Here is a 27,178-nt window from a genome sequence, read left to right as displayed (position 1 = left end):
CCTTTTCTGGACTTTCAGTATCAAGGACAGTGTGCCATATGCACAAAAATGTCCCCACATGCCACCGTGATATCTTCAGGTTTGTTACTTGAGATTTATTATTTATCCCCTTTATTAATATTCTGTGTTTCTGGTTTAGTAGTTTTTGGCCAGGAAGCTTGCAGGATAATTTCTGCATCATTTATTTCAATGAATTTTCAACTTTTTCTTTTAGGTTTGGATCGTTTTTCTCTCGGTTTTATTTACCTTCTCGTGGGCTGAAAGTTAATATTCTGTCACTTCCGTTTGTCTCTGCAGAAACACCGAGCTGCATTTTGGTGAATCACCTGCTCTTGCCCCTCCAGAGGTTCAAATTGACATGGCTGTACAGGCAAAGTAAGGGATAGACCCCATTAACTGTTAAAAAAAGGGAAAATATAGTGTGAATAATTTTTTAAATTCAATTTAAATTAAACGAATTGATTTGTTAAGCATATCAGGGAAGTAGGTGCCACGTGTATGGACAAAATTCAAGCGGAGAATTTAAGCGGGACTGGAATCCAACGGCGGAAAAATAGCTTTGAATCAAGGCCGAACCTCTGGCGTGCTTGTTCCGCGTCCATCCGATATAAAACCCGCAAGTCCTTCACCTTCTTCAGTACGACTGTTCTCCGCAGAATTCAAACCCTTCCCTCTCCTCCAAACCCCTATATCAAATCACATTCTGCAGCTCTCTCGCTATGGTAAGCAATCTCTCTCTTCTCTCTAGGCAGTTCGATCGCTAGGGTTTTGTTCTGATCGAAAATGATCATTGTTGTATTTGATTACAGGCTCTTCTGAATCAGCTAACTGTATGTTACCCCAGCTTCAAGCTTGTCATCGTCGGCGATGGTGGAACAGGTACACGTTTTTCGCTTTTCTCTTTGTTTAGCTTCAATATCGTCTTTTTCCTTTTTTTTTTGTTCATTCTGATATAAGATTTTGTCAAACCCTAACTTTTGCTGTATTTGTTGGGTGCAGGGAAGACCACTTTCGTGAAACGCCATCTGACTGGAGAGTTCGAAAAGAAATATGAACGTTAGGAAGATAAATTCCTTTTATTATCTCTGCGTGATTGCCAGTGACTTTTGGGTTTTTTTGTGTGTGAAATTTGGATTTTTACTGTGTGGCTTGGCGAATTGCAGCAACGATTGGTGTTGAGGTTCATCCGTTGGACTTCTTCACAAATTTTGGGAAGATCAGGTTCTACTGCTGGGACACAGCTGGTCAGGAGAAGTTTGGTGGACTTCGAGATGGTTATTGGTATGTCGTCTTACCACAACCCTCTATTTTAATTGCATCCTGTTCATGATTAACTGTAATCTATATTTCATTGTGCTTTTGACATCTGTTATGCCTAACCATTGAATTTAATCAAATTATCTAGGAATTATATACATCTTCAGTCCTTACACCAAAGTACGGTGCAGTTAATGGTTTTGTAGCCATTGTTTGTCTATCGTTGTCTATTGTTTGGATCTGCCCTTTTCTTTGAATCTTCTTTTCTCCACTGTTTGAATAGGTTGATGTCTATTGCTACTGCACTTAATACTTACATGATCTGCTATTTTTCTTGATTTTCAGTATTCATGGACAGTGTGCCATCATCATGTTTGATGTTACTGCTCGTTTGACATACAAAAATGTCCCGACGTGGCAGCGCGATCTCTGCAGGTGTGTTACTTGAGATTTATTTACTGTTTTCTTAGTATTCTGATTTTCCAGTTTTGTCTCCCTTCTACCCTTTTTCTGTTTCCTTCAGCTGTTCCCCCTTTCCAGTTTTCTTAACTTGAAGGTCTTCTAAGTTCTATTGTCGTCCAGGGTTTGTGAGAACATACCTATTGTTCTGTGCGGAAACAAGGTAGATGTGAAAAAAAGGCAGGTGAAAGCAAAGCAGGTCACCTTTCACAGGAAGAAGAATCTCCAGTACTATGAGATTTCTGCCAAGAGCAATTACAACTTTGAGAAACCTTTCTTATACCTGGCCAGGAAGCTTGCAGGGTAATTTATACATCGTTTATTTCAATGAATTTGCCATATTTCTTTATGGTTTGGATTGTTTCCTCTCCCTGCGTTGTTTAACTTTCTCATGTGCTGAAATATGTTCCGTTGGTCCCTGCAGAAACAATGATCTTCATTTTGTTGAATCACCTGCTCTTGCTCCTCCGGAGGTTCATATTGACATGGCTGTACAAGCAAAGTAAGTGATAGACCCCCACTTTGATTAAAAAAGTTTGAACAAAAAGTTTCATGATCAACCCTAATATGATTAATAAGCATGGGATTTTTCAAAAGCAATTGTTAGCACGGTTTGGTGCGACAGTACATCACTGATGTTCTAGTTTTGATGAGAAATTCTTGCTAACACAAACTGGTGTGGTGGTGTTAACAGGCATGAACAAGAATTGAAAGATGCAGCTGCACAACCCCTTCCCGATGACGATGATGATCTGATTGATTCGTGATCTACTATATGATTCCACATTTTGAAGTAGAGGAAAAGGCAGTGTGGTGTACTTTTGAATATGTTATCAATGTGACCTGAACTATAAAACTTTTTGCAAATTAAGTTGGACATTTTATGCTGAGGATTATAAAATGTCAAATTTCATTTTTCTCCCTTTATACATACTAGTTTAACTCCTCATTCAATAGAATAGACCAAAAAAGAACTTCTTATCAGTACATTTTCTCTACAGAAATCTTCATGAGTTACCAGCAAATACAAGCAAAGCTCTATGGAATTGACTTTGTGAAGTTGTTAAAAATTTCAGAATTAAAACATTGATTAAACAGAAAATAAGAGAAGTTGCTTAAAAAAAAAAAAAAACACACTTAGAAATTAATATATAGTGATCAAGTTGTTAAAAATTTCAGAATTATAACATTGATTAAACAAAAAAATAAGAGAAGTTGCTAAAAAAAAGAGGAACACTTAGAAATTAATATATATTGCTAAATGTGTGATGTATGATGACTTGGTTAGAAATTAATTTTTGCACATGATCTGAATCAAGTTTCATTTATTCTGTTAAGCTCGTTGCAGTCGTATCCGTTTCGTGCTCGCACCACTATTAAGGATAATATTACCCTGAAACTACTTAGCCTGATTTCGGAGGCTAGAGAGATTTTGAGAAGACATTAACCAAACTAACATTTCTGCCCTAATAAGAACCCAGTTTTGTGGTATTTTTTCAATTTTGTCCTTTTTCTCTTGACTGACCTAAAAACAAGTCAATGACGACTTCGTCTACCATGATGTCGATGTCGACGAGGGGATGGACGTAGAAAATAGAGAGGCTATAGCAATCACGACTTGCCTGTTGCTTGACCTAGTTTTATGGTGATGATATCGTTAGTGGTGATAATAGTGTAACAGACCTTCTATGGAGATATAAAAATAAATGAGTACTCATTAAACCCATTCGGTATCTACCACCTTCATCCCAGCAAGTTTTTGTTGTGCGGAAGCTTCAAATATGAAACCAAAGCTAATACGGCAAAATATGACAAGACAAATAATCCAAAAAAACACAAGGATTTATACTGGTTCGGCGTAAGCCTACATCCAGTTCCGAGACGGCGAGGAAATTCCACTAATGTCAAAAGGAGATTACAAATAGAGTTTTAACTCTCAAACCCAATAGCCCACATACACCCAATAACTCTCACTCTCACAAAGAACAAATGGAGAAGATGGAAACATATACCAAATTCCTTCTCTCCCAAAAGCCACAAAATGTAGCACTAATATCTTTGATTGAGTGATCACTAACAAAAGGGGATTACAAACAAATGGGAAGGAGCAGCACTGTTTCAAATGGGAGAGCCGAATGCTCTCTCCTCTGCTCTCCTTGCACTCTGTATTCCCTACACCGAAAATGAGCTAACTCTCTTGTCTCTTGTTCTACTTTAAAACCGAATAATGAGCTCCCTTTCTTAAAGCAACTTTTTCTTTTCCTTTTAGCCAAAACTCACGGGTGGTAGACAAGAAAAAACAACCCATATTTTCTTCCCCAAAACAAGGAAAGTTGTTCCAACTTTCTTTCTTTAGCCGAAAGGTATTTTGTCTTGTTGTCCACTTGGTCACAAATCCAACAGTTTTAACAAAAATTAAAAATTAAATAAAAAACTATGGCCTGGCCTATCCCTGTGAAATTTCCTGGCTCTACTCTTGAGCAGGCCAATTTGGACCACTCTCCTCGATAATTTGTTTATATAATTTATTGAGCAGGCCTAGCATAATCTTTCAAATAATTTATTGAGCAGGCCAATTTGGACCACTCTCCTCAATAATACGTTTATATAACTGGATCTCATTGATCACTCTTCACTCACCTCAAGCACTAAATACATAGTCAATACAACCTTATGGATAACCCCGTGAAGGTTTTTTCACTTCTCAGATTTCTAAGCATTGCGATAACAATTAGCATTTGCTTTTGCAATGGAATTCTCATCAGTGCGCCTTGCAAAGAATATGAGAGACAAGCACTTCTGGTGTTCAAGCAAGACCTCAAGGGTCCTTCAAACCGGCTTTTATCGTGGGTTGGCAGCGAAAGAGACTGTTGCAACTGGACTGGAGTTGTCTGTGATAAAAAATCGGCCATGTCTGCGAGCTCCACCTCGGAAATTATTATTCAGATGAGGAATTTTCGAGCGAGAGTTTGTCCAGGTACAAGTCTTTGGGTGGTAAGTTAAATCTTTCCCTGCTTAATTTAAAGCATCTTAGCTACTTGGACCTACACAACAATGATTTTGAAGGCATAGAAATTCCAAGCTTCTTAGGTTCTTTGAAAAGTTTAAGATATCTCAACCTTTCGGAAGCAGGGTTTGGAGGTACAATTCCTCCTCAACTAGGAAACATCTTGAGTCTTCGCGCTCTTGGCCTGTTTGATAATGATCTTGTAGTTGAGAACCTTGAATGGATTTCTGGCCTCTCTCTTTTGCAACACTTGAACATTGCTGCTATAAATCTTAGCAAAGTATCACATTGGTTGCAGGGTAAAAACACACTCCCCTTTCAGCTGATAGAACTACATATGTCTGAATGTTTTCTGCATCTCCTACCAGGTGGAATTTCGAACATGACTAGTCTTCGAGTTCTTAATCTCGATTACACCTCTATCAGTTCTCCCATTCCTAACTGGTTGTATACTTTTAGCTATCTTGAAACACTAGTTCTTTCTGAAAATAACTTTCATGGCGAAATTTCAAGTTACATTGGAAACTTAACATCCCTTGTCAATCTTGACATATTTGACAATCAACTTGATGGGAATGTCCCAAACTCATTGGGAAACCTCTGTAAGCTGATGGTTCTCGATTTATCAAAAAACAATTTCAGCGGAGGCGTTTCAGAAATATTTGAAAGCTTTTCTAGGTGCAGTTCAGGTCGCATGGTGTATTTGGCTCTATCAGATAATAATCTTTCAGGTCATCTGTCATACCAGCTTGGTAACTTCAAAAATTTAGGCCTGCTTGACTTTTCGAGTAATTCCATATCAGGTCCGATTCCAGTGTCCTTGGGAAATCTATCATGCTTAGAACATTTGAACATTTATAACAATCAATTAGAGGGTGTTGTCTCTAAAGTTCATTTCACTAATCTGACAAGACTAAGAGAATTTTCCGCGAGCGAAAATTCTCTGACTCTGAAAACTAGTCTGGATTGGTTTCCTCCCTTCCAACTATACACCTTGTATCTAAATTCTTGGCATCTGGAGCCATCAGAGTTGCCTGCATGGCTTCAAACTCAAACACAACTCCTTGCTCTTAACATGTCGAATACAGCGATTTCAGGAACCATTCTGACTTGGTTTTGGAACTTTTCTTCCGTTGGATTACTATTTGTGGATCTCTCTTACAATCAATTGTATGGCAAGATTCCAAATATTTTTGTAGCAAATATAGATTCCAGCTCTACAGTAGTAATTAACCTAGGTTCTAACTAGTTCAACGGTTCATTACCTCTATTTTCTTCCAATGTATCTTCACTAGATCTTTCCAATTCATCGTTTTCTGGAACTCTGTTCCATTTCTTATGTGACAAGACTGATGGGCCGAAACAACTACAAATTCTTCGACTTCACAACAATTCTCTCATAGGAGAAATTCCCGACTGTTTGGACAATCTGCAAAACTTGGAACTTCTCAACTTAGAAAACAACAATTTGATTGGGAACATTCCAGCATCCGTTGGGCACTTAGGACTCCTTCTATTGTTGCACTTGCATAATAATCGCTTATCCGAAGAAGTACCTACTTCCCTACGAAAATGTGTGTCCTTGTTCCTTCTTTACCTTCACAATAACTAGTTTGTTGGAAGCATACCAACATGGATTGGTAAAAGCCTTTCACATTTGGGAGTCCTCAGCCTCCGTTCGAACATGCTTCGCGGCAACATTCCTCATGAACTGTGTAGTCTCCGAAAGCTCCAGATCCTGGACCTCACGGACAACAACCTCTTCGGAGCAATACCAACATGTTTCAACAATTTCACTGCCATGACAAACTTTTCAAACTCGGGAGGTCCCATTTTGTTCTACACTTATTCACTTGGCGATTATGGTTTTTTTGAGGATTACTACATAGAGAATGCAATCTTGGTGAGGAAAGGTAGAGAAACGAAGTATACCAATAAGCTTGCTTTGGTGACAAGCCTGGACCTTTCAGACAATGTTATATCTGGAGAGATCCCTGAAGAGCTGACCAGCCTCATCTGCTTGCAATCACTCAACTTATCAAACAATCGTTTGGTTGGAAAATCCCTTCAAGGATTGGTGATATGAAATGGTTAGAATCTCTCGATTTTTCGATGAACAAACTTACCGGTCATATTTCTCCAAGCATGTCAAAGTTAACGTTTCTAAGTTACTTGAACTTGTCTGATAACAATTTGTCAGGGAAGATTCCGGTAAGTACACAGCTTCAGAGCTTTGATCCGTCCAGTTTCCTTGGAAATAAACTTTGTGGACCTCCACTGGAGGAGTGCAGCACAAACCATGTTGAAGGTCCAGGTTCATCAGGTGATAGAAAGAGGGAGCATCTATTCGTTTACTTGAAGATGATTGGTTTTACCTGAGCTTGGAGTATTCTTGGCTTCTTATTGTTGAACATGCCATGGAGCACAAGGTTTTTGAGGTTCCAAAATAACATTATAAACAAGCTTTATGCCATAATTCAAGAGAGCTATAAACCAACTTGGCTACGCTCATGTTTGCGAAGCTTTATGCTATTATTGTTGAATTTTCTTATTTATTAGATATAAACTGTACCAATACTTGTGTTTGTGTATGAGAGTCGAGTAATTTCCTTGCTAATTTCAAATAAATACACAATTACAATGATTATATTTCATATAAACAACTGCATAACAGTAGCCTGATTACAAAATGCTCATTATCTAAAGAAAAAGGAAAATGGTTCGATTGGAACTGAAGATCCATGACAGCATTTTCTAGTTATTAACTCTTTAACAGCAATTCTTGAGCAATTTTCTGAAGGAGATAAGACCTGGTGTCGAAGGTACCTCGTACATTATTAGAACTGCAAAAGAAAGCTCAACTGTCCTCAAGATCAATGTGACAAATCTGAATTTCGAACGCTTGACTGTAACATCTAGTCCGCTTAAAAACGCATATAAAAAGAATTTGCAGTAGTAAATAGTGAACCTTTTGGAAGACTCCTTTTGGGTTGAAAAACGCAGACAAAAGAATGTAAAATGTAGCTTCAGGTTTTCATATTCCCTAGTAGCAAAATTTACCAGTAATACGGCACCCCGCAGACATGAAGAAAAAGAGATGCAAAATATAATGTTACAAACTAACATGGCAGCTGAGATGGCGTACCACGTATATCACACTATCCCACAGCATACATTCATGAGACTGCCATCTAAAGAAGTCTTTCGCGCCCACATCGTACCTATTTCATTACTCGAATCATAAACATCATGCAAGCTGCCAAAATTCCAATGGATTCTAAGCAGGTCTATGTGTACAACAAACAGAGCCCTCAAAAATGAACTTTATACTGCATGATCTTGTCAACAGAGGATTGAGAATTATAGACAAAGAAATGTGTGCATTACATTGTCAACGAATGATAGTATGTAGTTGGGACAAATGGTTGTGATCTGAATTGATTCTTTTATCTGAGCTCCAAAACCAGCAATTAGCGTCTTATCATCATCTAATAACATGTGAAATTCCTTGAAAATTTCCAACAAATACCATGACCACATTCAAGTATGGTAACAGACTAACAGTACATAATGCAATCAAGTTCGATTCAATGATTCTTTTACAAATGATATAACTACAAATTGCTTTAATCATTCACACAAATCCTAATTCAATTTATAGTTCACAACAGTTCACATGTGAATACAATTGAGTGTTAGAAATCACAAATTTCTCTCAATAAGTAACCGACCATACCTCCATGTTGAATTCCGAGAAATCTCTTGGCAGAAAGTAGTTTAGTTCTTTCCTTTCACTTCTCTCTAGTTGTGGGAATTACCTCTTGTAGCCAACTGTCCACTTATATTGTTTTAACTTTCAAATATATGACAATTTCAAAACATCAAAAGCTTCGATTAATAGCATCAGAAATTATTGGTTTAAAATAAAAATAGCATACCATCAAAAGCTTCAATTAATAGCAACAGAAATATATCACATAATAATCTCATGTCATAATCAAAACAGAAACATCAATGCCTTCAGATTACTATCATCAAAGTACATACACTAATATGGAAATAAATGCATGCCAAAAAGGGGTTTATACAGTAAATTCGAAGCCATTTAGGTTGTCATACTAATGCACAAAGTACTGATGGATAAGGGGTATTGAATAAACAGATGGATACGGATCATGTAAAACGTTCCAGAGTTCAATAAGATAAAACTAAAAAAACAAAAAAAAACAGAAAATTTACTGGGCAAGTTCAAATACTGCATGGAGATAGTGCTAAACTAACATAGCTTTTTATCTCAAGCAATATAATACGTCCTATATTTCAACAGTAAAAATGAAAAAATGATAGAAAATATAGAGATATATCATAGAGCAAAAGATCAGGAAAACTGTATCAAGCAAACTGGGAACCTTTCAAAGTTCATGTTCTGCTTTGTACAAGATGTGTTCCAGTTCCCAGCAGAGCCGAAATGAACCACCTCGAAAAAACAGAGGAAACCATTGTACCACTTACTAGTGACATAGTCATACACCAAGAAAATTGGAAATAGATAGTCCCACTGTACACGCTAAGATGATAAATCCCAGCATCATCTAGGCCTTTGGAAGCAAGGCAAGCCAAGCAAGGCTCCAACCTTGGCCCTGAAAATGCAGGGATTCGAAATAAGAATCATGAAACGGAACTCTGTATGCATTCACATGGTAACAAGGAACCAAGCACAATTCAATAAGTAAAAAGATAATATGGCATGACAACACACTTCATATTCCATGTGTAATGCAGAATGAACCAATCTTCCACATACTTAATGATACCATCTCACTCAACCAATCATTAATGATAGAACAGAAATATGGTGATCCTTGTTCCCGGATCAGAAACTTGGTTTTTCATTTTACCTTGTAAAAAATCTAGAGTGCAGACAGAGAAGTCCTTAATATAAAACCAAAAGCATATGGAGACAAGTGTTCATCCTTGTCATCGTCATAGAACTAAACAAACGTAATTGGGTCCCAAGAGACTAGATCATGGATAGGTACAAATACTGCACATAAGAACTACAAAGCACAAACCTTCCAAAAGGGAAAAACGCTACAAGTATTCACTTCTTTATAAGACAAAGTACACAGCTTCCTAAGTACAAATTTTACACACTTAGATAACTGGACATTGGAAACTAAAATATCACAACAAAATGTAGCAATATATCCTTGTTTCTTACAATGGAGAAAAAACTGGTTACGAGATTATTAACAACAGATGAAAAGACAGAACCACGGTGAACCTGGAATATTCACTTCTATAAAATCAGGTACATAATTTCCAAAGTACAAATTTCCCAGGTTTAAATCAGTACAGATTGAACAATCAAGATAAGCAGGATAAATTGTAGCAATTATTTCTCTGATTCTTACAAAGTATGAAAGGCAATAAAGCTACCGAACATCGTAAAGATCAAAAGTTATCTAATATTGAAGTTTGTTCCTGTGGAAAGTAAGTTCCTTACTTCCATCAAATGTTCATCATTTGAAATGTGAAGTGAAATACGGAGATTTGTCAACAACGCTTCTTGTTCCCAGCTTAAGGACCCAGAAGCATGCATTGCCACCAGAGTACTGCGATAAGCATTCAACTCTAACCGATGGATTCCTGCTGCTACATCCTCTTTTAGAGGAAGGGAAAATTTTTCTTGCGCATCTTCACAGCAACAAAAGGACTCTGCATCACTAGAAAGGGTATCTACATCTTGACTAGTACCTGCTAAATTGTGACCGGACAACTTATTTGAACTGCTACTGATAACACTACAACTACCAACAGAGCATGCATCACTATCGCTATCATTAAGTTCTGAGCTTCTTTCAACAAAACAAGAAATAACACCATTTAACTTTTCCCTCTCCTTTTCAACACATCCAGTTGTGCGATTAATAAAGGATGTATGCATGTATTCTTCACCCAGATTTTCTCGCGGGTTAGCAACAGCATCCACCTTTTTGAGCAAGTAAGACGGGGACCCAGAAAAAACGCGTTGACGCTCACACCCCTTCTCAATTGCCCTCATCTTTCGAGAATATCCCTCAATAGAAGAGCTATATGGATAAGCTTTCTTCAAAGATCCAGATGAAACACTATGGGAATCCTGACAGCTGATGTTGTACAGAGGAGGTAAACAATCATTCCTGGCGGGTAGCTTTATTTTTGCTTTCATTTGGGGGGCTTGTGAGCTCATCCGATTGTCTGGACCCTGTCAAAAGGAATATTAGTAAGCAAATAAAATAAAAAGAAAGGCCTGAAACTGTTATCGATATATTCAACAAGCATAGAAATGATAAAATAAATAAAACAAAGATGAGGCAGACAGAAGTTTACCTTTCCGATCACAACCCATTTGTCATCCTTCCATAATTGGCGTGCCCTGATCCTATATTTGTGGACTCTTAACTCCTCAAAAGATCCAAGTATCCTAGCCAAGTAATAATTTTCATCCAAGACCCTTATCACCGTGGTCATTTTCCAGAAACCAACATCAAACACCTCCGCAACATCACCAACTGCCCAACTCTCCACTCTTTGAACAGGCGGAGGGCAAGGCCTAATATCCTTCCTTGAGACTCCATGCACAACTGCCTGACTGTCCTTGCCAGACCAATCATAGCTAACACTATATGTGTGCCCATTACCAGAGACAATCACAGCACAGCGCCATGCTCCCCCAGGCACCTCCTTTTGGCTAAGTACCTCCACTTTGCTTCCCTTCTTGAATCTCATGATGCCTACTAGCATGTCAAAACCTGTAACAACCAAGAAATCAAATCTTCGAATCAGAAACGAAGCCTAAGAGTTCCGTAAAATCAATAACTACACGAAAAAACGAAGACAAATCAGCAGATACACATTTGTAAAACTTAGAAAGGGGACAACTTTTCCAGAATGTAGTGAAACAGTTTACAAAACCAAATAATTTGGACTAGAGTAAAACAAAACAAAATATAATCAAACAAAAGCCCCAACATATCAAACTGAACCAAGTAAACGAAAAGCCCCAAACTTTAATACAAAATCAGAAACGGAGTTCTTAGGCAAGCAAATAACACCAAAATCTTTCGCAAAACAATCCAAACGTACTCAATTTCACATAAAAGTAAACGAACAAAGCATTGAGAGCGTAAATTCCAAACCCTAGAAATCAAAATTGAAACAGATTCGACTCACCTTGCTTGAAATTTTGCGAAATTCGATCAATTCACGTAAAATACCGCCCTAGATCCTCTGTGTTTCGGCTTCAATTGGAGATTTCCAGCCTGTAGGGTTGAGAATTGCGGGCTTGGAATTGGGAGGAAATTTAGAAAGTTAGGGTTTGCAATTTTCTGTTTGTGTGAGAATATGAAGAAAATAAGGTTGTTTACGAATTTATATTTTGATTTTTTATTATTTTTTTCCTTTTTTGCGTCCGTTTGAAGTTTTGCCCTCGGCCAGAAGGGAGAGTGCGTAATGCGCATAACTGGGTAAATTTCACCTAATTTTTAGGAGATTATATCACTTTGATTTTTCTAATTTTTTTTAAATTTATTTTTCATGAAGTGGATGGATTTTTACTATTTTTTTAATTAATGTTGATTTAGAAGTATTTGAGTGTTAACTTGCTTCTCAAGTGTCCAACATTTTTAAGCATCTTTTTCCAAACAAAAAAAAAGTGTCCAACAAATTTCTTTTAATGAAAATGACAATCTAAAAGCAGGACTTGGTGAACAAGTTTTGCAAGATGAAGTGATCCTTTGGACTCGTTTGAGATTACTCTTATTGAAAATATTTACACTCACAAGCATTTCTATTAAAAACATTATTAGAAACAAATTGAAATTTTTATAAAAAATTCAAGCGTTCTCGTAACTGGAAAAAGGAAAAATAGTTCGTATCTAATACACTAATAATATTTGAAATAAAAGGTTATTCTTTTTTTTTATTTGGAAAATAAAGTTAACTATTCATAAAAATAGAAGTTAGGCATGTTTTTTTTTTTTAATCAATTCAGGAGTGGTGGTTAGATAATAAAAGTGCTGGTGTAATAAAGCAAACATTAAAGAGTCTTTAAAAGCTTTTTTTAACTCTACACGCGATAATAGCTCACGCGCGTTTATATTTATCGTTAGTGCAAGTGAGTCTCACAATAATCAAAATCATTTGACATTACCGATATAGTCCGAAAAATTACACTTTTTTTCCTTGACAAAATTAACGAAAAAGGACAACTAAGACAGAGAAAGAGTCAAACTAGAGCTGTCGAGATAATTAAAAAGGAAAATTAGAAGTCCAAGATGTAACAAAGACAACATTGTTACCCATCCGAGCCAACACATTTTCTGCATAATTAGTTTCATAAAACGCTAAACTTTCTCATCTCCCTGTATTTATCTTATATATTTCATGACATTTCTTCCACATCTCTTCCGTCATCCTTCAATCGCATTTCTTCATAACGGACCTTAGGGTTGCCGACATTTTTCCATAGAGATTATTTGCCACGATGATCCTCTTCTAGCCTCCTCTAGCCTGCATCTTAGCTCATTTCATTAAACAACTTGTGGTAAGTCACGATGATCCATTTGTATTGAAAACTCTCCTAGAACAGGATCCTATGTGCTCTTCCAAGACGATACATACCTAGCTAAACCGGTAACCAAGTCCCAACCAATCTTCATTTCCGGTAGGAATGTGTCACAAGGATAATCAAAACTCTGCCACAAGAAGTTATCCGGGTTAGTTTCGTTCCCAACTTGCACCACAAGATCTCCAGAATCCAAGAGTTGCGATACCGGATTCCCTTCGATTCTTGATGAATTCGATGATCACACAATGCTGTTTGAGCTATTGATAAGGAGGACGAGAATACCTTAGTGAGCTTTAAAAGTCCTGAAGAATCACCAATTGATGTTTCTCTGTTGGCTACCCACACAACAGCATCAGTACAATCCCATTTGAAAGCTTCCACCCGCTGAAACCAGAGTTTCGACGTCTCTAATATATCAAGCTGGGGTGATTGTGCATGGGGTAGCTGCAGATGAGATACCTAGGAAGGGAAGGAGGATAAGAACAAACACACAAAAAGGCTTCTCAAGGATTGCATTGGCATCTTTTCTACAGAGAAGCAAAAAGTGGAAGCACAAGACGTTTAGCTCTCTTTCAAGATTATTCCTTCTTTTATCAGGTATTTTGTTATAAGTTTTGGCTTTGTGAAAGGCTAAAATAAGTTGACATTTGAGAGAAAAAAAATCAACAATGCTATTCACCGTCTAAATTGTAGCGCTTAAACACCTTTGTTAAGTAATAACCTCCCTAAAGTTATAATATTGGTTTGATCCCAACTACATAACTTTAAAGAGATTTTACTGTATTTTGTGTGCAGTCGTAAACGGCCACGTGATCCAAATTGCCAAAGGATAGTACTTTCCTTCTTCCCACTAGTGTGACATCGTTTCACTGTACAAACGTTATAATCGAAACTATTTGTTCTCTTATAATCATCTAAAAATCATATTTAGAGAAATTTATTTGATTTGAAGACACTTTAGTTATCTATATGAAACAAAGAAGTTTACCATTCATCATTTTTTACCCCAACTGTCAATTTGTTTAACTCATCAATAACAACTTTAAATGATGTTAAAGAGAATGAAAAGTTTTAGGTATACTTATTCGTAGTAAAGTAATGCCACAGCGTTAGTGGGAAGCTATCGTGAAGCAAATATAGTTCGCAAGTTACATCTTTTGGCCTAACGTATTTGATCTTTACAGCCCCAAAAGTGTCAAAACCGTCATGCGGAGCCGAGCTCGACTGATAAGTGTTCCTACAAATAACGGCACATGCTTTCAAAGCAAACCACCAAACGTCCTGAACCGGACCTTGCTATTATCAGACTGCACGCGACATGGGTTAAATCTCTTACATTATTCACAATTCAAGTATTTTTCTTGGTAATTGGCAAAATAAATTGAATACCGTTACTGCAAACTCATGATTTCATGTCATTGTTTCCCAACCGAGACTGCCAAGGGTCACATCAACCTGCCGAACATGTTTTCTGATGGTAAACTGAAGGATGAACAAGCACCGGATGAAGATCCTACCGAGGTTCTATCAATGTAGTGCTGAATTATTCGAACACAGGTGCGTTCTTGATGGTAATTCGGGGACACTTTGTTTAGTGTAGAAACCAGGCTGCTTTTGAGGGATCTACCACCACAAAAAGCTTTACAACATCACTGCCAAATGCAACAACCCAGAAGCTTTACAAGATTGCAAGTCTGGCTACCAGTATAATGTCATTTTTGAACTCTCATTTCTTGTCCAGAATTCTTCGATAGCCTCTTGACTGCAATATCGTCCCTCCTATCAATGTGCCCAATATATGGATCATCATTTTAACGGGTCCCAAAATTTTGTTTCACAAAGTAACTCATCTTAGTGGCATGAATTTATATTACCTTGTACACAGGTCCAAGGCCACCTTCTCCCAGCTTGTTGCTGCTTGCGAAGTCACTAGTGGCTTGGCTACGGTGGTCAAGTCAAATAGTGGTAACTCCGTGTTTTCCCTGCTTCTCCAAGGTATTCTTTTCCGCAATCCGTTTTTCTGACACCTGAAATGTAAGTGAACAGCTAGTTACACTGTTGAAATTTTATACTGATCACTACCTTATCTGATGCACTTTATGTAGTCAAGATACTTTGATTTAGATATTTGTACCATAATCTTCTCATCATGTATCTGATAAATTAGACCATGTCTACGATAAATACATTGATTTCTGAGTTTCTTCTGTATATACAATGTCAGTCCCGCAATTAGCATTCCCAGGATTTAACACTGCAGAACTGATGAGAATTGATCTCAAATATCCATATTAAAACAAGCTTTTCATGTATTTTAACCCTACTTTGCATAACTGCAGACAAAGGCCTAAGACAAGCCTCATTCCGAAGCTGCCACCGCCACCAGGAGTGAATTCTTTTACGGCGGTGAGGTTACCAAACCAAAGAAAACAGCCACTTCCTCCCTCCTAATATCTACATAATGTAGTTTTAACTGAATTTGTTACTTAGCCTTTTAAGTGCATTTTTCTACTAATATTAAACATTTCACACAGCTGGGCAGATCGGCAAATGTTCCTCCCAAAAGAGCATATAATTCTGTTTTGAGTCTTATACCAAAGAGCATATATTATTTTGCCACTGAATTTGTTTGTACAATCCACAAGTTACAAAAGGAAATGCTTATGATCCCAATAGGAACACAGCTAAAAGCAGTCCTGATAACAAATGAGCCTAGTAACCTACCATAAATCAGAAATGCTAGCTCAAAATCTATGAGAAAGATTGAAATATAAGGATGTAGGTATGATCAAGATACATCAACCAAAATGTCAGATTCAGAGAAATAAAAAACGCTCAAAAGGAACCAAATCAAAGTTATACAACAATTAGATCAACCACGGAAACCGATTAAAACTAAACTCGCAAAATTGAACTCAGATAAAACTATAACTCAAACAAAGGGTGGGTAATGTTTGAATGAATGAGAAAATACAGAAAAGGAAGGTACCTTAAAAGGCTAAGCTTTTTTTTTAGAGGGAGGGGGGGGGGGGGGGGGGGGGGGGTTGAAACCATGGTGGAGACAGCAAAAAAGAGAAGAGGCTCACTCAAAGCATACACCAGTATGCGGGATCATTTGCTCGCCCTTCTTACTTCTTTAAGGGATGGCATCACATTTTTGGTCTTTTCATACATCTTTAGAAAATCCTACACAAGCATGAAGCATTGTCATTTAAACAAGTTTGATGACCAAATCACTACTCTCCAACCAATGCTCCCTTAATAAATCATAAAATGTCTGTTCTAAGTTTCTCTTGCCTTCTTCAAGAAAATGCTATTGTTCTGTTGAATGCCTGCTATTGTTCTGTTGAATGCCAGCACTTTCACCCCCCACATAGATCCTTTCATTTTTACACATAAATCCCCCACAGACTTCAAAATAAGTAAAAATGGTCATGCTCATCTCTCACAGTTTGTATAAATAACTTATCCAACATCATGATACTAGGTTACATTGAAATTACATACAAGAAAAACATTTGAACAATTAGTCCAGTTAACTAAGAAATCTCCCAGAAGGGAACACAAATGACACAATAAAATATTCCAGAATTTAGCCATCTCATCAGTCACTCGTTAAATTGAACCGAAGTGAACAAGAGTGAAGTGAAAAAAGTTCATTAACATACATGTCAACATACAGAAAAACCTAAAAATGAAGCATCAGATCAATCATCAAATACCATGAAAACATGGGGTTTGGAGGACAAGGCTCAACTACCAACCTTGCAAAAGTTTCAGGAGATATTTCACTGCAGCGGCACCTATCTGCAGAAGGAGTAGAAATGTTGAAAACAACAAACAAATAGAAAAGGGCAGGAAACTTCCAAGCTCCCTTCTATTGAGATCGTATCAAAGAATAACTTAGGCTAATTCAAGATTTATGGTAATGACACTAGTAAACTATAAAACTTCCTCCATTCTATTGAGACCATTTCAAAGAACAACTTATGCTAATTCAAGATCAATCTGTAAGTTCCACATAAATTGAGATTGTTAGAAACTCACCGGGGGTAAACAATCTCATAAACAAGGATAAGAAGTTGCAAGTTAAAATACTATACAAAATAGTTAATCCTTTCTGGGTAACAATCACCAAATTTCTCTCTTTTATAGGAAAAAGAAAAAGAAGTTTGGTAAGGCAATGATGAACTAAGGTAACAACGCACTAAAAAAACTAAGGCAACAATAAACCAAGGAAGCAATGTATTATGCCCATAATAAACTGTGGCAACCATTAATCAAGGCAACAATATTATTCAAGAATAAAGTTAGGTAACCTTTAACTGAAACAACCATGATGAGGCATCAATACACCCGAGACAACCATAACTAAAACCAACATTAAATCGAGGCATCAATACAACCGAGGCAGCCATAACTGAAACTGACAATAAACTGAGGCAACCATAACCGAAACAAACAATAAACTCAACCACTAATCGAAACATCAATACAATTGAGGCAAACATAAACGAAACCAGCAATAAGCCGAGGCAACCACTAACCGAGGCAGCCATAACCGAAATTGACAATAAACCGAGGCAACCATAACCGAAACAAACAATAAACTCAACCACTAATCGAAGCATCAATACAACCGAGGCAAGCATAAACGAAACCAGCAATAAGCCGAGGCAACCACTAACCGAGGCAACCACAACTGAAACCAACAATAAAGCAAGGCAACCATAATTGAAACCAACAATAAACTGAGGCAACATCTAACTAAGGCATCAATACAACTTAGGAAACCATAACTGGAACCAACAATAAATCGAGGCAACCACTATTTGGGGCATCTACACAACCAAGGCAACCATGGATGAAGCATCAATAAAATTGAAGCAACCACTATCACTCATTAAATTGAATCGAATTGAACAAGAGTAAAGTGAAAAGAGATCACTAACATAAATGTCAACATATAGAACAAACTAAGGAATCAGATCAAATACATGAAAACACAGGGGTTGGAGGACAAGTCTCAACTACCAACCTTGAAAGTTTCATGATATATTTCATAGCAGGATCCGAGTTTTCTTCGGTTTCAACATCAATCAATGCAACCATGAATTGGGTACCGAGGGAGAAGATGTGCAAAAACAATTAGGACAACAAGGAACCAGAGAATCAAAATAACTTAAGCAAATAACAGATACAATGTGTAACATATTTTCCAATTAGTTCTCACATCTATGTATGCGATGGCAGTTGTAAGCCAAACAGGCCACATGCAATATGGAACTTTGGATGAGAGATGACATTACAGATTCTGCATGTTAAGAATCAGTAAATAGACTGGTTTAGATTTTCTGCAATTTTGAATCCTAATATGTGCCTCCAAATTGTGCATATACATAATTACTTCCCTAATTTTGCAGGTCAATTTTTTTTGCAAAATTTATATGAAACGAGGCATCAAGATAACCAGGACAATTAAGAGTTGTGACAACATACCAAACCAAACAAAAACTGATAAATCAATACAACCAAAGAAACCATTAATTGAAGAATCAATATAGCCAAGGCAACTAAGAATTTCAACAACAATACACCAAGAAAACCATGAAATGAAGCAACAAAAACTGAGGCAGCAATAAAAAAAAATAAGCAACCATGAATTAGGGCATCAAAATAATTGAAGTGACTATGAATAAAGACATGAAGATAACTAGGCCTTCATGAACTTATAATCGAGGCAACTGTGATCTAAGACAATAACATACTAGGGGAAAATAAGGTAAAAGTATAGCCAGAGATAAACTGAGGGCAACTATTTTTCAAGAATCAATAAAACCAAGACAAACATGTATCTGAGACATCAAATTGTCGTCGGAAGTATTGACTGATGAGAATAATATATTGAGCCAACAGTTAATCAATATGACAATACACAAGTACACTTGGAGAAAGACAACCATTAGTAGTCATCAAATATTAGTGGCAAAAATATACCAAGTTAACTATGGGTAACAACGCATCCAATGATTATGACAGTATGAGTCTGGATATCTAAACAATAAGAAAAAAGAGGCAATCACAAATTAAGGCATAAGATAAATGTGACACAATTATGAACCAAGGTAACAACATACCGAAAAAAAAACTGAGGCAACAATAAACCAAGGAAACAATGTATTATGTCCATAATTAATGTGGCAACCATTAATCAATGCAACAATATTATTCAGGAATAAAGTGAGTCAACAATTAATTGAAACAACAAGAATGAGGCATCAATACAATCGAGGCAACCATGATCGAAACCAACAATAAACTGAGTCAACCATAACTGAAACCAACAATACATCGAAGAAATAACTAAGCAAGGCATCAATACAACTGAGGCAACAATAACCGAAACCAACAACAAACCTATGCAACCACTAATCGAGGCATCAATACAACTGAGGCGACCATAATTGAAACCAACAATAAACCAAGGCAACCACCATTGAGGCACCAATACAACTGAGGCAACCATAACCGAAAAAAACAATAAATTGAGGCAACCACTAATCGAAGCATCAATAAAATTGAGGCAACCATAAACGAAACCAACAATAAGCGGAGACAACCACTAACCGAGAAATCAATACAACCGAGGCAACCACAACTGAGACCAACCATAACTGAAGCCAACAATAAACTGAAGGCATCAAAACAACTTATAAAACTATAACTGAGGCATCTATACAAACGAGGCAACCCCTATTTGAGGCATCTATGCAACCGAGGCAACCATGGATGAGGCATCAAGAAAATTGAGGTAATTATGAACTTCCACAAGAATATACCGAGGCAACAATGATCAAAGTATCAAAATAACCCAATAAAACTATGAATTGTGGCAACAATATACTGAGACATCCCTGAATCACGGTATTAGGATAACTAAGCAACAAAATATTGGGAAAAAATTTGCGAAAAAACAGAGGCAACAATGTATTGAGCAACAAGTAACCAAGAAAAACATTAAATGTTAATAGTAGACTGAGGTATCATCAATTAAGGCAACTATCAACCACAATCATGAACTAATAACCGAGGCAACTGTGATCTAAGGCGACATTATACTGGGGAAGAATGAGACAAAAGGTAGCCAAGAATAAACTGAGGGCAACTATTATCCAAGAAATCAATAAAACCGGGACAAAAATGTATAAAGACATCAAATAACAGTTGGAAGTATGAGTGATGAGAACAACATATTAAGCCAACAGTTAATCAATATGACACTACACCAGTACAATGAGAGTTCAAGACAACCATGAATAGTCATCAAATATCAGTGGCAAAAATAAACTGTTGACTATAAGTAACAATGAGTCCAATGGTTATGATAGTATGAGAGAGGCAATCATAAATATAAGGCATAAGATAACTGTGAGGCAATCCTGAACCAAGGTAACAACACACTGAAAAAACTGAGGCAACAATAAACCAAGGAAACAATGTATTATGCCCATAATAAACTGTGGTAGCCTTTAATCAAGGCAACAATACTATTCAAGAATAAAGTGAGGCAATAATTAACTGAAACAACACTGATGAGGCATCAATACACCCGAGGCAACCATAACCGAAACCAACAGTAAATTGAGGCATCAATACAACCGAGGCAGCCATAACCGAAACCGACAATGAACAAAGGCAACCATAACCGAAACAAACAATAAACTGAGGCAACCACTAATCGAAGCATCAATACAACCTACGCAACCATAAATGAAACTAACAATAAACCGAGTCAACCATAACTGAAACCAACACTACATTGAGGCAACAACTAATCAAAGTATCAATACAACTGGGACATCAATAACCAAAACCAACAATAAACCAAGGCAACCCTTAATCGAGGCATCAATCAACCAAGGCAACCATAACTGAAACAAACAATAAACCGACGCAATCACTAATTGAGGCATCAATACAACCGAGGCAACCATAACTGAAACCAACAATAAACCGAGGCAACCACTAATTGAGGCATCAATACAATAGAGGCAACCATAACCGAAGAGGCAAACACAATCAAAACCAACAACAAACTGAGGCAAACACAACCGAAACCAACAACAAACTGAGACATCAATACAAATAAGGAAACCATAACTGAAACCAACAATAAACCGAGACAACCATGGATGAGGCATCAAGATAATTGAGGCAACTATGAACTTCCACAAAAATATGCCGACACAACAATGATCAATGTATCAAGATAATAACCCAAGAAAACCATGAATTGTGACAACATATACCAAGACAACCCTGAATCCCGGTATCAGGATAACTGAGCAACAAAATATTGGAAAAAAAATTGCGAAAAAACAGAGGCAATAATGTATTGAGGCAACAATAACCAAGAAAAGCATTAAAAGTTAATAGTACACCGATGTATCATGAATTAAGGCAACTATCAACCATAACCATGAACTGAGGCAACAAAAATCAAAGCCAACATGTATCAATTCAAATTCCACACCTACAAATTGTATGCAAAAAAACAAAATAAACAGAGGATACATACAACGCTAATCAACTTGTGAAAATTAGGTCAAAATAAAATACGAAGGGGCACTTTTCCACACAACCATGAAAGAATGAAATCAAAACCCTAAATTTGATAAGTTTCCCAATAAAATCAAAACTCTCAAATGTGCAACAACAAAAAAACGAAATTGATAGGTTTCCCAATCAAATCGAAACCCTAGAATGGTTTACCTGAGGTGATGTGCACAATTGATCTCGCAAAACCACTGGCCAGTGCCATGGAGAAAGACGTGCATCTTTTCGACTTCGTCTTCCTTTTAGATTGAAGACCTTCCACTTCGTCGTTGCTCTGCACGCCGACCATACACGAGCCACCCTAATGGTTGGAAATCAATATAAAGACACTCCCGGTCATGTGTAGTGTGCAAATTCAAATAAATTGGTGGCTTTCAATCACGTGATGGTCACGTGTCTTTAAATTTCAATCATTAAATGAAACCAAATAATGATATTTTTTGTTTTACAAACTATAGATAATTCATCTAATAATGTTTTTTTCCACATTAGTTTGCGTGAATCACAAGTCGATATGTTTCACGTTAAAGTATATTTTTCAGTGTCAAATGTTCAAATACAAGAAAAATCTCTGGTTAACTCGGACTCCCACTCATATTTTAATAATATCACAATTTAAGAATTTAATTAGTTTTGTCAATTTTTTTTATATAAATTAAAGTATAAAATTAAGTTCATCAATTACCCAAACAATTGACATGTCAAAATTTAGTATTTGTGTTAGTCTTTTACTTATTTAGATTGTCTTAGCTTCATTCGGGTTCTTACTCGTACTTCCATGTATGCATCAGTGAGGACATGAAGTAAGAGTACATTAATTCATTCGTCTTGCTTCTCAAACGTCCTATGGGATTGTTTGGAAGTGTTTTTAAAATGATTGAAAGACATTTTTAAAAAAATATGTTTTTTTATTTATTCCAAAAGCATTTTAAAATGTTTCATGCAAAAAACATCAGTTATGTACTTCATGTAGAAAGCACTTCCAAGTGTTTTTTTTTTTTTTTTTTTTTTTTTTTTTATCAAAATTCACTTACATTTTAACTAATGATTGATTTCAAAAACATTTTTACAGAAAGCGCTTCAACCATTTTAAAAGCAATTCCAAGCTGACCCTACATGTGTTTATGCATGATATTTTATCTTAGATTTTCTTCAATCCCCACAAATCCTTTGTTTGTTGTGCTTCAGGAACTGCTCGAAGCAAACTTATAATTCAAAACTATCTTTCTTGCAAACTTATAATCTCATGTCTGTTTCCCAAATAAGATTACAAGGTTCATGTTCATGTCAACCTACTGCCGAGCATGTTTTATGATGGTAGACCGTAGGCGGAAGGATTAACAAGCACCGGAGTGATGATCTACGAACGTTCCATCAACGTAGTGCTGAAAGTATTCGCTGAACACAGTTGCATCATTGATTGTGATTTGGGGACACTTCACTCAGTGTAGATCTACAGATGACATGCTTGGTTGAGTTATTCTTAGCACACATAACAGCCCCACATGCAAACACCTTACAGCTTCAGAAAACCTCTTATCGACACGTTCAAGTTGTTTATCTCGAATCCACAGAGTCCATGCCTTACATGTTAGAGTTCGCAGAGATATCCGGGGAGAGAAGTTTAAGCTTATTGGTTGACATAGTGAGCCAAACGTATAGCTGAAGGTGAGAGCTGCATCTACTAAATTGGGGTCTCTTAGAATAATCATGATGATCCGGCAAATAAGTATTTGAGTAAAGGAGCAACCACTGCTATACTCAAACTGTTCCCCAGTAATGCATAACTGCAGCATAAAATAAACGGACAGAAAACGTCAGTCTTGCTGAACAACCACTGTCGTGCTTAACTGTAGAATCCAACAAAATGAGAAGCTGAAGAGTTTGTATTTCTCATTTATTGACTTGACATACACCGAATAATTTTCAACAAATAAAAGACACGGCATTGTTTATTTTCTACTAAAATACAAATCAAGCTGAACCAGTTGATAAAATAATTGCATACCGCTGCCTGAGGCTTATCTGCTGTGGAAACTGAAAATCTTCCGGGAGAGAATGCAAATTAGCAACCTAAGTAGGTCAAAGGAAAATTATCAACTGACACACCGAAAACATGAAAACATGAAACCAATAAATGGAGAAATCTACAAAAGATATGTATAATGATATCAGCATACCTCCCTTGGGGAAAAGTATCGAAGGTGATGCTCCTTCAATGAAGATGTTTTATCCTTATTCTTTGGCTGCATATATGTCGCAATTTTGTAAATGTCAAGCAGCACAAAAGTCATTGGATATTGGTTCTTGATGAGTCATATTATGACCAGGAACAGAACTGTGAAGTACATGAACTTGAAATAGTGTTCCAATCTAATAAGTGCGGGAGTTCTTAAGTATCAAAACCTAACGTGTTCCAATAATAATCCAAGTGTGTAATCTTACCTGCAGAGTTGCCAAAAGGGAGCCTGTACCCTTCACATATCGATAGTAACTTTTTGTAAAACAACAACATCGTTTCGAATCAGGATAGACTATATCTAAGCTGCATTAAGGATTCCTTAAAAGAGAGAGAGAGAGAGAGAGAGTTATTCAATAAAATAACATAAAGAATTAGAGATTTTCCTTATTATAGCCTCATTGCATTAACATCCATTATGCGTAAAATTTCTGACTTTTCACTCTTAGAGAGTTTCCTAAGGTAGACTGACGATATTCATGTTAAGAATTTATCAATAACGAAAAAGGATACCCATGGCACTTCCCCACCTCTCTATCAAGCTTAATGGAACAATGTACTGATCTACGATGCCGGTACAATATCCATTCCCTTCATCTTTCTCCAATATTCCATCAGTATCTGTAGAACTAGTAGTGCTGTCCACAAAATTGGACCCCGATTGGTCACTGCAATTCTTGAATTCAAGAAAGCTTTCTATAGGCTCACAAGATTCAAGTAACTTATCCTGGCTCTTTTGTGGTTCATCAAGTTCACAGAGCACTGTCTCATCGGCATTTGTATCCCCTAATAATGGCCCCAGCGAGTGAAGAAGCTGATTATCGAAAACTTGATTGTGAAAGGTTGAAGGTTTCCTCTTTGCCTGCAAGATAAATGAATATCTGTGTTAAAACTCTTGGAAATAATAAAAGCAAGAGATTTCCAAGTGTTTCTGAATGACCTAGAGAACCAGTGGGAGAGGAGGGCTACCAGGCAAAAATAGCGTGGCCTGGAATAGGGTACACCAAACTGTAACGGACTCAATATGAACTCCTGCATAACAAAATTTGTTCTTCCCAATATCTCTATCATTTTTGTATGCGTATCAGATGTCTGCAGCCAGGAGATAAAACAAAGGAACTGGAATAAAAATAAATCAATATTTTACCTACAATTAAGCTAAAAATTCCAGAAAGAGACCTCAAATCCCACAACATTTTCCACAAATAACATCACTGGAGGTCGAGATGTGTGTGGTATCAACTCAAGAATGTTGAGAAATGAAAATGCCCGAGCATCGCCAGATTGCTTTTGTAGACCTATCCATAAGTAGCTAGTGAAAATCTATGCAAATTAATGTCACACATCTGTATATAGAACAACTATGACAAACTTACCTTGTCGAGTGTAAGGTTGGCAAGGAGGAGAAAGAAGCCATGCATCCGCCCCATAGCGGCCAAGATCAGCAGCAGTAAGGCTCTGAATATTACCCTGTACAAACAAGAATATTCAAACTTCAGTACAAGATGAGCTCAAGTAGGCCTAGTAAACATCATGTCTGAGCAGTTGGAAAGCCAAACAGTAACAATGGAACAACTACAAAAGCAGCAAAACATCGGAACAAATGGTATTAAATCCAAACTGACCCAACACAGAACCACATGGAAAGCAATTTACACCAGATACCTTAAACAAATTGTAAAGAGATTATCTTTCGGAGAGATGGCCAAATGGTTGATAGCTCCGGTCTTGAAAACCGGTATAGTTAAAAACAAAGAACTATCGAGGGTTCGAATCCCTCTCTCTATTATTATAAATATTATAATAAATGTAAGGATAAGTCGTCTCGTTAAATCTTCAAATATTACTATTCCTTTCCTATTTTCCATTATTCCAATTAAATCGATTAGAAATCAACAAACTAAAAAGTAAGTGGACCTAACCCATTGCATCATAATTATATCCACTATTCTGATATTAAAATTCGATAGAGATGAAATTGGATCTTTTTTTTCTTTGGACTACACGGGAATCGCTTTAGATTTAAGAAAGATTCGCTTGGATTTATCCATGGTTTGTTTATTCCTTATCCTGAAAATCCCAATCCTATTTCTTAATTCTACATCATCTTTGATCCCCAAAACTTACAGCATCTTAAGAGATAAAGCGCCTTTTGGGAACTGCCTATGGAGTGACTAAACGTGATTTTTGATAACCAAAAGTGCTTCCAACTACGTTTGGAAGAAAAGCTTTTACTGGATCATAGAAGGTGAGAAGCGTTAAGCACTTGGACTTTCAATAACAATTTCAACGGATAAAAGCACTTCTAGAAAAAGTGCTTACTACAAAACGGGCCCCTAAGTGCAAGAAACTCAAATTGGGTAGCCATAAATTACAAACTTTTGATCCTCAAGTAATCAAGCACCACAAATTTGTACGTGCACAATGTATAAAAGGGCTTGAATTTGGATAAAATTACAAAATTGAACTAAAAACTGGGAAGAACCTGATAGGGACGGTGGCCGAAATTGTGCTCGTAAACGTCGTTGGCGGTGTCGTTGATGTCGAACGCTTCCACAACTTCGGCGTTCACTCCTGCCTTCATGAGCGAGTACCTCTGATAATCGGAAAGATGCAAACTTGAGCAAAAAGCGTTGAAGAATTAAAAAACTGGAAGCAAAAACTGAAAGCCAAAAAGGTGTATTTGAGGTATTGGGTTTTCTAGTACCATGCCGCCAATGCCGCTGTAGAACTCGAGGACCCGCCATGGCTGCTCTTCCAGTTCCTGCTGCTCTAAACCCTTCGCCATTAGCGTCGTCCCGCGGGTTGAACGACCCCGACTGCTAATTCGTTATGAGCTTTCAAGCGCAAACGACATGCCGTTTGTTCTCCGATAAGAACATATATGCAAATGCAATGACGATTTTGTTTTGCTTTTTCTAAAGGCCGAATTACAAGTTGTAATTTACTTCAATTTTCACTTTCGTTCTTCTAATTATAATTCTTTTTA

General features: G+C 36.9%; 4 protein-coding genes and 1 pseudogene across 13 annotated transcripts; 2 read left to right on the top strand and 3 right to left on the bottom strand.

Annotated features, from left to right (window-relative positions):
• The first annotated feature begins 604 nt into the window (after positions 1-604).
• LOC137715697 (GTP-binding nuclear protein Ran1A) lies at positions 605-2,643 on the top strand. Its single transcript, XM_068455041.2, has 8 exons — positions 605-722; positions 810-879; positions 1,000-1,056; positions 1,164-1,281; positions 1,603-1,692; positions 1,840-2,019; positions 2,141-2,218; positions 2,411-2,643. The coding sequence occupies exons 1-8, from the start codon at positions 720-722 to the stop codon at positions 2,481-2,483; spliced, it is 669 nt and encodes a 222-aa protein (XP_068311142.2). The 5' UTR covers positions 605-719; the 3' UTR covers positions 2,484-2,643.
• Positions 2,644-4,289: 1,646 nt separating this feature from the next.
• On the top strand, positions 4,290-7,228 carry LOC137707811 (receptor-like protein EIX2; annotated as a pseudogene).
• Positions 7,229-7,306: 78 nt separating this feature from the next.
• On the bottom strand, positions 7,307-12,111 carry LOC137707819 (uncharacterized). Of its 8 annotated transcripts, none has more exons than XR_015956833.1 (7): positions 11,939-12,111; positions 11,096-11,517; positions 10,230-10,970; positions 8,460-9,363; positions 8,111-8,211; positions 7,869-7,979; positions 7,307-7,566 (listed from the first exon to the last, which is right to left on the bottom strand). XR_015956833.1 is itself a non-coding variant. In XM_068446738.2 (4 exons), the coding sequence occupies exons 2-4, from the start codon at positions 11,507-11,509 to the stop codon at positions 9,316-9,318; spliced, it is 1,203 nt and encodes a 400-aa protein (XP_068302839.2). In that variant the 5' UTR covers positions 11,510-11,517; positions 11,939-12,111; the 3' UTR covers positions 7,307-9,315. The 8 variants fall into 8 exon arrangements, 1 of the variants encoding a protein (XP_068302839.2); XR_015956831.1 differs by having other exon boundaries at positions 7,869-7,944; XR_015956830.1 differs by having other exon boundaries at positions 7,869-7,944; positions 8,111-8,173; positions 11,939-12,077.
• Positions 12,112-14,605: 2,494 nt separating this feature from the next.
• Positions 14,606-22,240, bottom strand: LOC137724555 (uncharacterized). 2 transcript variants are annotated; one of them, XM_068463344.2, is made up of 4 exons: positions 22,107-22,240; positions 17,099-17,141; positions 15,209-15,361; positions 14,606-15,113 (listed from the first exon to the last, which is right to left on the bottom strand). In XM_068463344.2, the coding sequence occupies exons 1-4, from the start codon at positions 22,237-22,239 to the stop codon at positions 15,047-15,049; spliced, it is 396 nt and encodes a 131-aa protein (XP_068319445.2). In that variant the 5' UTR covers position 22,240; the 3' UTR covers positions 14,606-15,046. The 2 variants fall into 2 exon arrangements, 1 of the variants encoding a protein (XP_068319445.2); XR_015956592.1 differs by lacking the exons at positions 17,099-17,141; positions 22,107-22,240 and adding an exon at positions 16,324-16,361.
• Positions 22,241-23,119: 879 nt separating this feature from the next.
• On the bottom strand, positions 23,120-27,140 carry DNMT2 (DNA methyltransferase-2). 2 transcript variants are annotated; one of them, XM_068486457.2, is made up of 10 exons: positions 26,897-27,140; positions 26,675-26,785; positions 25,566-25,659; positions 25,369-25,487; positions 25,159-25,281; positions 24,703-25,051; positions 24,396-24,490; positions 24,131-24,196; positions 23,959-24,023; positions 23,120-23,737 (listed from the first exon to the last, which is right to left on the bottom strand). In XM_068486457.2, exons 1-10 carry the CDS (start codon positions 26,975-26,977, stop codon positions 23,659-23,661), a joined length of 1,182 nt encoding a protein of 393 aa, XP_068342558.2. In that variant the 5' UTR covers positions 26,978-27,140; the 3' UTR covers positions 23,120-23,658. The 2 variants fall into 2 exon arrangements, with proteins under 2 accessions (XP_068342558.2, XP_068342565.2); XM_068486464.2 differs by having other exon boundaries at positions 24,396-24,484.
• Positions 27,141-27,178: the final 38 nt, after the last annotated feature.

The sequence above is a fragment of the Pyrus communis genome, chromosome 15 (genome assembly GCF_041283825.1).
Source record: "Pyrus communis isolate YQ-2024b chromosome 15, ASM4128382v1, whole genome shotgun sequence".
Classification (NCBI taxonomy): Eukaryota; Viridiplantae; Streptophyta; class Magnoliopsida; order Rosales; family Rosaceae; genus Pyrus; species Pyrus communis.
This window is presented reverse-complemented; position numbering and strand designations above follow the sequence as displayed.

Bases quoted from the DNA above. Each gene is read 5' to 3' on its own strand.
- LOC137715697 (XM_068455041.2), top strand. The intron at 1,057-1,163 runs GTTAGGAAGATA...GGCGAATTGCAG, and splicing joins GTTCGAAAAGAAATATGAAC to CAACGATTGGTGTTGAGGTT. The intron at 1,693-1,839 runs GTGTGTTACTTG...ATTGTCGTCCAG, and splicing joins TGGCAGCGCGATCTCTGCAG to GGTTTGTGAGAACATACCTA.
- LOC137707819 (XM_068446738.2), bottom strand. From the start codon at position 11,509: ATGCTAGTAGGCATCATGAGATTCAAGAAGGGAAGCAAAGTGGAGGTA. The intron at 10,971-11,095 runs GTAAACTTCTGT...TCCTTTTGACAG, and splicing joins AATGGGTTGTGATCGGAAAG to GGTCCAGACAATCGGATGAG. The intron at 9,364-10,229 runs GTAAGGAACTTA...CTGCATTTTCAG, and splicing joins ATGATGAACATTTGATGGAA to GGCCAAGGTTGGAGCCTTGC.
- LOC137724555 (XM_068463344.2), bottom strand. From the start codon at position 22,239: ATGGTCGGCGTGCAGAGCAACGACGAAGTGGAAGGTCTTCAATCTAAA. The intron at 15,362-17,098 runs GTTGGTAGTTGA...CTTACATTTCAG, and splicing joins TCTCCTGAAACTTTTGCAAG to GTGTCAGAAAAACGGATTGC. The intron at 15,114-15,208 runs GTAATATAAATT...GCACATTGATAG, and splicing joins GCCTTGGACCTGTGTACAAG to GAGGGACGATATTGCAGTCA.
- DNMT2 (XM_068486457.2), bottom strand. From the start codon at position 26,977: ATGGCGAAGGGTTTAGAGCAGCAGGAACTGGAAGAGCAGCCATGGCGG. The intron at 24,491-24,702 runs GTATCCTTTTTC...AATGCAGCTTAG, and splicing joins GAGGTGGGGAAGTGCCATGG to ATATAGTCTATCCTGATTCG. The intron at 23,738-23,958 runs GTATGCAATTAT...TTTATGCTGCAG, and splicing joins CAGATAAGCCTCAGGCAGCG to TTATGCATTACTGGGGAACA.